Raw genomic sequence first — 10805 nt, forward strand, 5'->3', positions numbered from 1 at the left:
CCTCTTTTCAAGCCTTTTTAGCTTTTTTCTAGCCAGCCCCCAGGCGCTGCCGCCACAGCTGATCGTCCCACCTGCGAGGAAGAGGAAGAGCGCCGCTGGGAATTCGTTTTGTTGTTTTTTTCCTCAGTTGGAATTCGTTTCAAAATCTCTTCTGGTTTTGCCCAAATTTCTGAATGAGACAGGAATCACAATGCTGTTGAACTGCACGAGGCTGACACACGGCTGCACGACTCGCCGGGTCACGCAAATCAGCCAGATCCGGTCGCCCGCATCACATAACCACCACCTGGGCAGGTGCCTCCACCGACGCTCGGCCCTGCCAGCCAGGACCACCCCGCCGCCCGGACCCCACCCACCGCTGGCCACACCCTCCGGCCCCGCGCACACCCCCAGGCCCCAGCTGCTGCAGGCGCTCCGCATGCCGTGGTGGTGCATGCGACGCGGCTTCGCCCAGAGCAGCAAGTGGTTGGCCAGGAATGCCAAGGCGGACGCAGTGCCTCCAGTCAGCGGAGCCGCGCCGGTGAAGATGGCCAGATCCCAGTACGGCCGCCTGCTCAGCCTGACCAGGTCGGAGAAATGGGTGCTCTCAGGTGGCTATCACTGACATACCTTCTGCGCTCAGCCCGATTCCTAACCCCTTTCTGCTCCCACCAGCGGGCATTGGCTGCCTGGTGGTCTCCTCGGCCATCACCATGTCGGTGCCCCTGTTCCTGGGCAAGGTCATCGATGTGGTCTTCAACAAATCGGGCCTGGACAGCGCCGCCATGGCCAAGCTGAGCGAGTACTCCATGCTGCTCTTCGCCGTCTTCGTGCTGGGCGGCTTCGCCAACTTTGCCCGAGTCCACCTGTTCGGGAATGCGGGTGAGTGTGCGTGACCCTGGAACTGGTCAGAAAATCAATAGTGCTGGGGAGAATGTAGTTCCTTTTCTGGTTTTCCTAGGGTCCTATTTAACTTAGGCATGAGAACTATGGATTTAAATCCTCTTCAGCGCCCCTTCTTTTACTAACATTGTTATTATTATAGATAGAAATAATAGCAATAATATATTAGCTTTAATTTGTTGAACAAAAATAATCATCACCAACTAGGTAGGACTTAAAGTGGCTTCTTGAGAGCAAAAGTGCAAAATAGCGATCACTTGGAGGACGACAAACGCCATCAACCAAGTGCTAACCACACAGTTTATTATCTTCCATTGCTGGATTTAGTAGCTTCAATTGTTGAATTGATTTCTTTGTTTGTTTGTTTGTTTGTAATGTAGAAACATTGGTTTTTGATGTGGGAACATCGGGGTTTGATGCAGAAACACCGGTTTAATTTGGTGCCACAATTAGGCGGGGACGTGGCCAACCCTTGGGAACTGTGAGGCGCTCGACCGCCGGCAGACGACACAGGCGGGCGCTTTTTATACGCACCGCTCGCGGAACTTGCACTTGGGAATTATAGCGGCCGCGGCGGAGGAGGAGCAGAGCGGGCTTATGACGTCACGTCGTCAGAGGAACTTGTTTTAGTGATACAATGAGTGAGATGTGGATCACAAACTACCCGAACTAATACACGTTTCCTCCCCTTCCAGCCCTCCGCATAGTGCGCAACCTGCGATCCCGGCTGTACAGGTCCATGCTGATGCAGGAGGTGGGCTGGTTCGACACCAAGGGCAGCGGCGAGCTGGTCAACCGGCTGAGCAACGACACCTACATGGTGGGCACGTCGCTCAGCCAGAACGTCTCCGACGGCCTGCGCTCCGTGGCCATGATTGGCGTCGGCACGGGCATGATGGTATGACCACGATGGCGATCTCATGGCGCAGACATCCGCCTAATCCAGGGCTTCCCTTGCAGATCTACACCTCGCCCCAGCTGGCGGCCGTGAGTGCCCTGGTGGTGCCCGCCATGGCGGGCATGGCCATTGTCTACGGACGCTATGTGCGGCGCATCACCAAGTCGGAGCTGGACAAGTACGCGGAGATCATGAAGTACGCGGAGGAGCGCTTCGGCAACGTGAAGACGGTGAAGACCTTCTGCCGTGAGCAGCAGGAAGTGGCCGCCTTCGACGGCCTGCTGGACGAGGCTCTGCAGATTGGCTACAAGGAGACGCGTGCCCGGGCCATCTTCTTTGGACTGGTCAGTGGCTTGCCATTTGAGTGATGCAAACCCTTACCATCCCTCTTTTCAGACTGGCTTCTGCGGCAACTTCATCATCATATCCGTGCTGTGGTATGGCGGCACCTTGGTCCTGCAGGACTCGCTGACCATCGGCGCCCTCACGGCCTTCATGCTGTACGCCGGCTACGTGGCCATCTCGATGAACGGGCTGTCCAACTTCTACAGCCAGCTGAACAAGGGCGTTGGCGCGGCGGAGCGCATCTGGGAGATCCTGGACAGGGAGTGCACGATACCCATTGACAAGGGCATCGTGCCGCTGGAGAAGCCGGTGGGCGAGGTGGGCTTCCGGAACGTCTACTTCACGTTTCCCACGCGTCCGGAGTCCGCGGTGCTCTCCGACTTCTCGTTGAACCTGATGCCGGGCAAGACCACGGCGGTGGTGGGCCGCTCCGGGTCCGGGAAGACAACGATAGCCCTGCTGATGCTCCGACTGTACGATCCGCAGGCGGGCGCCGTCCAGCTGGACGGCGTGGATCTGCGGACGGTGAATCCGCAGTGGCTGCGGAACAACATTGGCGCTGTCAGCCAGGAGCCGGTGCTCTTCTCCTGCTCGATCCGCGAGAACATCCTGTACGGCGCCAATCCCGGCGAGACGCCGAGCGAGGAGCAGCTGCAGCGGGTCGTGGCAGAGGCGAACGTCGGCCAGTTCACGGACCAACTGCCGGATGGCCTGGACACGCTCGTCGGCCAGCGGGGCATGATGCTGAGTGGCGGGCAGAAGCAGCGAGTGGCGATTGCCAGGGCGCTCATCAAGGTGAGGACGGCCTGGAGTTCGTGGTCAGGATGCTTACTCACCCAACGCACTTGTAACTCTTCCAGAACCCCGCCATCCTGATCCTCGACGAGGCCACCAGTGCGCTGGACGCCGTCTCGGAGAACCTGGTGCAGAACGCCTTGGACAATCTTGTCCAGGGGCGCACCGTGTTGACCATTGCCCACCGACTGAGCACGATCCGCAACGCGGACCAGATCGCCGTCCTGAGCGAGGGCAAGATCGTGGAGCAGGGCAGCTACAACGAGCTGATGGGCATCGAGGAGGGCGTCTTCCGGGAGCTGGTGGCCAGCCAGGCCTTCGCCGGGCGGGACTGAGGGACGCAGGAGCGACGTGGGAGCGGGGCTTAGACTAGGCGGAGTAGACGACTTAAGATGGTGCAACTGTTGCGGTGCTATGTGTTCAAAAACCAAATGTTTTTATTTCTTTGTACAATACACACGATTGACCCTTGTTGAAGATGGGCGTGTCTTTTCTGCGGAAATCGGATGGAGTGCACGGAGAGGTGAGCAAACTATTTCCTATGGAGGTAGTCTGATAATATGTATTTTGGAGCAGACCATAGTTAGGGATTTGAGTTGGTTTAACGATTACTCAGGTAGGGACTTAGGTTTGCTTTTTATAATTTTAATTATTAAAAAGGAGAAAGCTTAGTTTTATATGTCTCTCTAGAGGAAATTTTCAAATACCTGAAGCCATTTATGGGAAACCAATTTAATTTAGTTCTATTCATTATCTGGGACATGGCTTGAGGACGAATAACGGATTTAGGTTCCTTTAAATATTATTAAAAATTTAAAAAAAAATTAGTGAAGGTATATATGTTTTGAATATTTAGGGATTTAAGTTAGTTTAACTAATATTGAAGTATGGATTAAAGTTCGTTTTATTATACTTTAAAATATTAAAAAAACACAGTTTCAAAGGTCTTTTTAAAAAAAAATTCAAATACCTGAAACCATTCAATTTTATTTAGTTTTATTTATTATCTTGGACCTGCTTTAAGGATTTAAATTCGTTTAAATATTATTAAAAATTAAAAAAATTAAGCTAATGAAATTATATATTCTAAAATAGACAATATTTAGAGATTTATGTCGGTTTACCTAATATTGAGGTCGGATTAAAGATCGTTTTATTATAATTTAAAGTATTAAAAAAACAGTTCCATAAGTCTTTTTAGAAACAAATTTCAAATACCTGAAACCATTTATAAGAAACCAATTTTAGCCAGTTTTATTTATTGTCTTGGACATTTCCTAAGGACAAATAAAGGTATATAAGTTCGTTAAAATATTATTTAAGATTAAATAAAAAAAATTTAAAGTCTTTATTTTTCAGAAAAATTACTAATAGGAAAATGCCTTTAAAAAACAATCTATTAAGTCTTGATAAAATAACTTAAAAACACTTTAAACCATATATAAACCCGCTTTTTAAATGATTTTTTATAAGTCGCACGTTTCTAAAGTAAATATTTTATGAATTTAGGGATTAACGTTCGGTAAATCGTTCTAAGTATTTTAAAAATTAAAAAATTCGAGGTATTTTAAATTAAAAATCATTTATAAGAGAAATGGTTTTAAAAAAAACACCTTTAAGTCTTGATAAAAGAAGTTAAAAATAATTTAAACAGTGTAAGAACCCCATTTTGAACAGTTTTTTGAATGAAGTATATTCTGCATTCGGGATTAAAGTTTGGGAAAATATTTTAAGAATTTTTTAAACAGTTTTAAAAGTCTTGTTAAGGGAAAAGCTAAAATGCTTAGATTATTTAAAGAAACCCCTCTTCGAAAGGCTTCTCCATAAACATTGTTGAATCGTTAATAAATATCCTTTAAAACGAAATATGAATAGGAGAATTGGTCGTGCTGGCTAGAACCACACTTGGAATCAATCCCAACAGCTTCAAAAACACCTTTACATTTCAAACATTTATTGCTATCGTTACATTTCAGCTTCCAGCTCGCTGGTGGTCTCTAACATCCTAAGTCTAATAAACAGGCACAAAATAAATGCAATAATTTCTCTGTATCTAGCTCCCAAATACGTCCTGTGCAAGCATCCAGAAATTCAATACGTGGAACAGCGGCCTCGCCGGGATCTCGCCCAGACCGTCCGCGGAGGCGCCTACTTCATGGTGGGCATGGCCACGGCCGCCTGGGTGTGGGTCACGTCCGTCTCGCGCCACAGCTGGGTGACCGTCTTGGTCTGGGTGTAGAACTTGATGCCCTGCTTGCCGTAGAAGTGGTGGTCGCCGCGGAAGGAGCCGCGGGTGCCGGTGAAGGAGAACATGGGCAGCGGCACGGGAATGGGCACGTTGACGCCCACCTGGCCGGCGTCGATCTCGTTGACGAACTTGCGGGCGGCCGCGCCGTTGGTGGTGAAGACGGCGGTGCCGTTGCCGTAGGGATTGGCGTTCACAATGCCGATGGCGTCGTCCAGGGTGTCGGCCTTCAGGATGACCAGCACGGGGCCGAAGATCTCCTCGGTGTAGCACTTCATGCTGGGCGTCACGTCGCTCAGGATGGTGGGTCCCACGAAGTAGCCGTCCTCGTAGCCGGGCACGCTGATCTTGCGGCCGTCCAGGATGAGCTTGGCTCCCTCCTTCACCCCGGACTCGATCAGATCGTTGATGCGCTGCCGGGAGGCGGCACTGATCACGGGACCCACGTCCGTGCCGGGCACGTGGCCGGCGTTCACCTTCAGCTTCTGGGCGCGCTCGACGAGATCGGGGATCCAGGACTGGGCATCGCCCACGAAGACGGCCGTGGACAGGGCCATGCAGCGCTGGCCGGCGGCTCCGAAGGCGGCGCCTGCCAGCTGGTTGAGGGTGTTCTCCTTGTTGGCATCGCCCAGGATGACGCCGTGGTTCTTGGCGCCCATGTTGGACTGCACCCGCTTGCCGTTCTTGCCGGCCCGCTCGTAGATGTACTTGCCGGCCTGGTCGGAGCCCACGAAGGACACGGCCTTGATCTCGGGCGCGTCGCAGATGAAGTTGACCGCGTCGTGCTGGCCGTGGATCACGTTGACCACTCCCGGCGGGCAGCCGGCCTCGTTGAGCAGCTCCATCAGCAGCATGGTGGCGCCGGGCACACGCTCCGACGGCTTCAGCAGCATGGTGTTGCCCGTGGTGATGGCCACCGGGAACATCCAGAGCGGGATCATGGCCGGGAAGTTGAAGGGGGCCACGCCGGCGGTCACGCCGAGGGGCAGGACCAGCGAGTAGGTGTCCATGTCCCTGGCCACATTGGCCACCGTCTCGCCCATCTGCAGGGATGGGATGCTGCAGCAGTGCTCCACCACCTGGAGGCCGCGGAGCACGTCGCCCTCGGCGTCGGCCAGGGTCTTGCCCTGCTCCTTGGTGATGTTCTTGGCCAGCTCGCCCATGTTCTCCTTGATCAGCGCCTGCAGCTTGAACATCACCTGCTGGCGGGTGAGGATCGACTGGTTGCTCCACGAGCGGAAGGCCTTCTTGTTCGACTCGAGGGCCGCCTGCATCTCGGCCTGGGTGGCCTTGGGCACGCGGGTCACCACCTTGTTGGTGGCCGGGTCGTGCACGTCGATCCACTCCGTGGTCTTGGACTCCACGAACTTGCCGTCGATGAAGAGCTTGGTGGTGGGAGCGGCCGAGGAGTAGGACCTCTTCGCCAGCTGGCGGGCCTGGCGGGTGGAAGGGGATACAGCTTGGTATAGTAAAAATATCACACGATAATGACCAATACTTAAAATTTTATGGTTTTTTAGGAACTGATATATGGTATCTATAAAATAAGTTGGCTGGGCAAACAAAAAACCTCGCGAAATCAGCGCTTGGGAATCATAAGAACTGCGTGGAAGGGGCGCCGGCAGGGGGCGCTGCGCCTGCGCACTGCTTTTTATGGCGGCTTATTCACAATCTAAAAGATAGTGATGCTAGTTCATTATCTTATGATAAGGGGAAACCTTGATTCTATTTAACAAGATTCTTAAATTGCTGTTTTTCGGTTTGAAAACATACCAAGCTCAGTTGAATAGCCTTTCGCGCCTTCTACAATTTATTGACTTTGTTGCACTTGACTCTGATTTGCGATGCAAATCGCCAGCCCTAACCTCAACGCCCTGGTGGGGTGAGGTTTATTTTTGGGCGCTGATAACCCTCGAGAGGGCGGGCTTCTGGGGGTCCACGCCCACCTTATCGGGGCCCATCTGGCAGGCAGGCGTTTTTATAGCACGCCTTGCGTGGAATTGTACCGCTTATCTCGTTTTATGCGATTTCACGCCAGTTCAAACTCTCCAGCCCCAAATCCCCCGCTATAATCGCTTTTGTTTTCGCTTTATCTACAGTGCTTCTTCTTCCCCCGGTTTGGCAGAACGTTGCGTAACATGTGTTGTTGTCAATTGGCGATTCTCCCGCACACTTGTAGAGTTCTGGCCCCTGATTGATGGGGGTGCGAGTGAGAGGGGCAACCGAGTTGCCAATTGGAGAGTTCAGGGTCAGGCACGCACACATGCTCAGGGAGCGGTGCTTGGGGAGACGGGAAGCTGCCGCTTTCCAGCACTGGAAGCCCTGTTCCTGAGGTACGTATTCCAGGATATCCCCAGACTTCCACCCGCCGCACTCACCTCAGCACCGATCAAACGGACCAGGGACATCTTGGGGATACGGGGGATACGTAGCTGAGAACTGGGCGGGGATCGCGTGCTCTCCAAACGGTGGTTCCGCTAGAACTGAACGCAGCCGCCGCTTCCCGATGCCGATGTGGGGGCCTGTATGTCGCCCTATACTACACGGCGTGTGGTGGTGTGATTGTTGATATACGAGGCGGAAAACTGGATGGTACGGCGGCGGGAACGAAGACCACGACGACGAAAAGTGCTCGACGACGGCAAACAGAACGCACACCTTCGAGAACCTGGCGAACCAGCTGTTGTATTTGTTGCACTGCCATTGTTGTTGCTGTTATCGGCGTGGGGGCTCGTTGTGTGCGTGTGTGTTCGTGCATGTGGGTTTGTTTGCGGTGCTTGTCTTTCCAGTCGCTTCCCTGCTGGAAGAGCATATCAGCTGGTGACGAAGGCGCCAAGCAAGCAGATTCCCATATTTCCTAAAACTATACCGAAATCCAACTAATAAACTAATAAAATATCTTATAAAATAAAAAAAAAGAGAAAATAAATACATTTATTATTTTAGTAACGAAAGCACAAAAGAAAAATCAAATAACATAACTTATCTTACATGTTATATTACCACTACTTGATTTTTGACCTGTGGTAAGCGCATCACGTCTTCGGTGCTGGATAGACACAATCTTTGTTGGGTATTTATAAACACCCGCGGATATAGAAGACACAATGTGCCGGTATTTGTGTATTTTTCCATCAACGTACATATGTATTTTGTGCCGCGGCACGTGTCAGCCGGCTTCTGGGCCAGTGAAACTAAAACTAAAGCCCATTAAATGGTTGAGGGGCTCGCTTTAAGTTGCAAGAGGAAGTTAATTAGCCTAATTGAATGTCCCCAACACCCTGGAAGTCCCCTGGGAGCGTAACGGTAAACAAAGCCCGTCGCCGAATGTGCTAAAAAACGGCAAAGCGCTTGCAGACGCGATTGTGAATGAAGTGGCGCTGCCTACTTCTAGGCGCTTCCCCCATTGAAATAGCAATTTCGCTTTTCGCCGGGGCAAACAGGTTTTCGCTCGGACTTCCGCTTCCTGGTCAACATAATTAGAGTACTTTCCCCACATCCAGTGAAACGGAATCCACGGAACCGCACACAACTGTCTGGCTTTCTCTTTTTTGGGGAGCCTGTTTGTTTTGACTTTCAATAGGACGCTAGGCGCTCCTTTCTTCTCTTTCGGGAGAGATGCCAACGCTAAATAGCTAGAGGCGAAAAGAAAAAATACATTTTAAAGGGTTTTCTAACTCAACAAACAATGGTTACTAATTAATTTTTTTAATAGATTTTTTAAAGTTTTTTAAAGTCATCAATTTTATATAACCGCTTCCAAAAGCACCTACTGCAGGGTTATTAAAAAATCGATGGCTAGATATCATGATAGGAAATCGGCAGATTAAAAATCACTTAAACAGGACAGGTAGGATCCATTTTTATCAGCATACTTTTGGCGACCTTTTAGGGACTCCCAAAGCTCTGGCCTTAAGTAGCCATACAACGCCATCCCTAGCTCTCTGGCCTGCTCTCTCGCGGAAGCGGAAGCCAACATGTGTGCAGGAGCATATAAATAGCAGGACGCCCGCAGGACTCGCTCACTCTGCTCGGAGAGCTTGGAGTGGTGTGCCAGCGCTCCAGCCGAGGCTCCCGAATTTGGCAGCAGCAGGCCAGTCTGTTATTTTGCGCAGTTCGGAATTGCTACGCTGATTTACTGCCCGCTGTCATGCCAGAAAGCTGAAGCCGAGACTAGCGCCAGGATCTAGGAAAGATGGAGACCGCGACGGGCTACCAGGACATCAGCGCCCTGGAAAAATCGGTGAGTTAATCGACCAGCAAATATGAACAGCCACTTATCAACGCAGTGGCGTAGGCACTCGGCTGCAGTGAGAGAAAATTGTAGGGTTCAAGGGGGTCAATTACGGGGCGGGCCATAACAATAAATCAGCAGGCACTTAATTTCGGATGGCGCCCAAAAGCAGGCAGCAATGCTGTACTACTTGGGGGCTACAAAGGCAACAAGATGCGTAACGGCCAGGCAACTTATGGCTCTAGTCACGTCAGATCGAATAAGTTGATTTACAAATCGTTACAAAAATCCTCGTTTAAGGTTCTTAAAAGTGTTACTAAGAATTGCAAATTTTAAATAGAAAAATATAGTTTAAATTTAAATATTGTATTAAGTGCCTTAAGAATTGTTTACTAAAAAATGAAGAACACATTTTTGAGAGCTTGTTTTGTACCTGTATATATTTTTATTTTTTATTTTTTGCCCGGAATTTACCCGCACAACCCATAGCTAACCCCGATTTCTCCCCGTGCCTAGGTGGCCAACGCCGGCACCCAGCTCTACACGATGGCCCACAAGCTGCACGCGGTGGAGCGCAGCCTCGAGCAGACGACGATGGAGCAGATGGACGAGATGGAGGTGCTCGAGCTGCTCGAGTCGATGAGCGAGGTGACCAACGAGTACCAGAACCTGCGCAAGGACATTCGCGAGGTGCAGCAGCTGCAGCGTGACGTCAGCAGCTCCATTCGCTACCAGATGCGCAGCATGCAGCAGACGTTCCACACGCTGAAGCAGCGCATCGCCAGCTCCCAGAAGGGGCGCAAGAAGCCGGAGAAGCCCGCGGCGGAGCAGGGGGTGGGCGTCATGCATAATCCATGAGCCTATTGATTGGCCTGCCGGGCTGGAGGGCCGACAAAGTGTGTCAAGGGGCGGCGGAGTAGGGACTACGGGGACACCAATCTGAAGCAATCAACTGTGCAACTATATATCGCAGGCGCACACGCACACGCACACACCAGGCATTTAGACTCGAGAGCAGATCCTATACCTTATATACACACTCGAAGAACCGACACCCAATTGCAAGCACACCCAAGCGTTCTGGGCTTCTGGGTTCCTGATCACCGGAGGAGACCAGGGCACAGTGCGAGGAGCAGCCCACACAGACTTCTAGAGTAGGATGAATAGCGTACTTTACGACGAACCGAAATGTCTGAATGCACTTTCCAAAATTTGCCTTACATAATCGTACTTTGAGCTAGTTTTTGATACGACACGTTTTAAATAATGCTACCAAGCAAACAGTACACACAATGGCAACCTGTTTTTGGTTATTCTTGTGTTCGTTTCACGTTTGGAGACTCGTTTGTTGGATTCTAGCGTAATAAAGGTGAAGCCCAAACAGAAGGCGAAGTTTCTATTTTTTA

General features: G+C 50.8%; 3 protein-coding genes across 3 annotated transcripts; 2 read left to right on the top strand and 1 right to left on the bottom strand.

Annotated features, from left to right (window-relative positions):
- The first annotated feature begins 69 nt into the window (after positions 1 to 69).
- On the top strand, positions 70 to 3397 carry LOC108023733 (ATP-binding cassette sub-family B member 10, mitochondrial). The gene is made up of 6 exons (XM_017093371.3): positions 70 to 590; positions 655 to 861; positions 1578 to 1780; positions 1843 to 2124; positions 2177 to 2920; positions 2986 to 3397. The coding sequence occupies exons 1-6, from the start codon at positions 191 to 193 to the stop codon at positions 3253 to 3255; spliced, it is 2106 nt and encodes a 701-aa protein (XP_016948860.1). The 5' UTR covers positions 70 to 190; the 3' UTR covers positions 3256 to 3397.
- A 1460-nt stretch (positions 3398 to 4857) lies between these two features.
- On the bottom strand, positions 4858 to 7812 carry LOC108023658 (probable methylmalonate-semialdehyde dehydrogenase [acylating], mitochondrial). Its single transcript, XM_017093277.3, has 2 exons — positions 7544 to 7812; positions 4858 to 6601 (listed from the first exon to the last, which is right to left on the bottom strand). Exons 1-2 carry the CDS (start codon positions 7571 to 7573, stop codon positions 5069 to 5071), a joined length of 1563 nt encoding a protein of 520 aa, XP_016948766.1. The 5' UTR covers positions 7574 to 7812; the 3' UTR covers positions 4858 to 5068.
- A 1371-nt stretch (positions 7813 to 9183) lies between these two features.
- Positions 9184 to 10785, top strand: LOC108023268 (uncharacterized). The gene is made up of 2 exons (XM_017092552.3): positions 9184 to 9408; positions 9916 to 10785. The coding sequence occupies exons 1-2, from the start codon at positions 9361 to 9363 to the stop codon at positions 10255 to 10257; spliced, it is 390 nt and encodes a 129-aa protein (XP_016948041.1). The 5' UTR covers positions 9184 to 9360; the 3' UTR covers positions 10258 to 10785.
- The last annotated feature ends 20 nt before the right edge of the window (positions 10786 to 10805 follow it).

This window comes from Drosophila biarmipes, chromosome X (assembly GCF_025231255.1).
Source record: "Drosophila biarmipes strain raj3 chromosome X, RU_DBia_V1.1, whole genome shotgun sequence".
NCBI lineage: Eukaryota > Metazoa > Arthropoda > Insecta > Diptera > Drosophilidae > Drosophila > Drosophila biarmipes.

What these genes read in the sequence shown, in the direction of transcription:
- LOC108023658 (XM_017093277.3), bottom strand. Translation starts at nt 7,573, where the DNA reads ATGTCCCTGGTCCGTTTGATCGGTGCTGAG. An exon ending in TCCGTTTGATCGGTGCTGAG is followed by an intron (nt 6,602 to 7,543) that starts GTGAGTGCGGCG and finishes TCCACCCGCCAG; the next exon opens with GCCCGCCAGCTGGCGAAGAG.
- LOC108023268 (XM_017092552.3), top strand. Translation starts at nt 9,361, where the DNA reads ATGGAGACCGCGACGGGCTACCAGGACATCAGCGCCCTGGAAAAATCG. An exon ending in TCAGCGCCCTGGAAAAATCG is followed by an intron (nt 9,409 to 9,915) that starts GTGAGTTAATCG and finishes CCCCGTGCCTAG; the next exon opens with GTGGCCAACGCCGGCACCCA.
- LOC108023733 (XM_017093371.3), top strand. Translation starts at nt 191, where the DNA reads ATGCTGTTGAACTGCACGAGGCTGACACACGGCTGCACGACTCGCCGG. An exon ending in GGAGAAATGGGTGCTCTCAG is followed by an intron (nt 591 to 654) that starts GTGGCTATCACT and finishes TGCTCCCACCAG; the next exon opens with CGGGCATTGGCTGCCTGGTG. An exon ending in GCGTCGGCACGGGCATGATG is followed by an intron (nt 1,781 to 1,842) that starts GTATGACCACGA and finishes CTTCCCTTGCAG; the next exon opens with ATCTACACCTCGCCCCAGCT.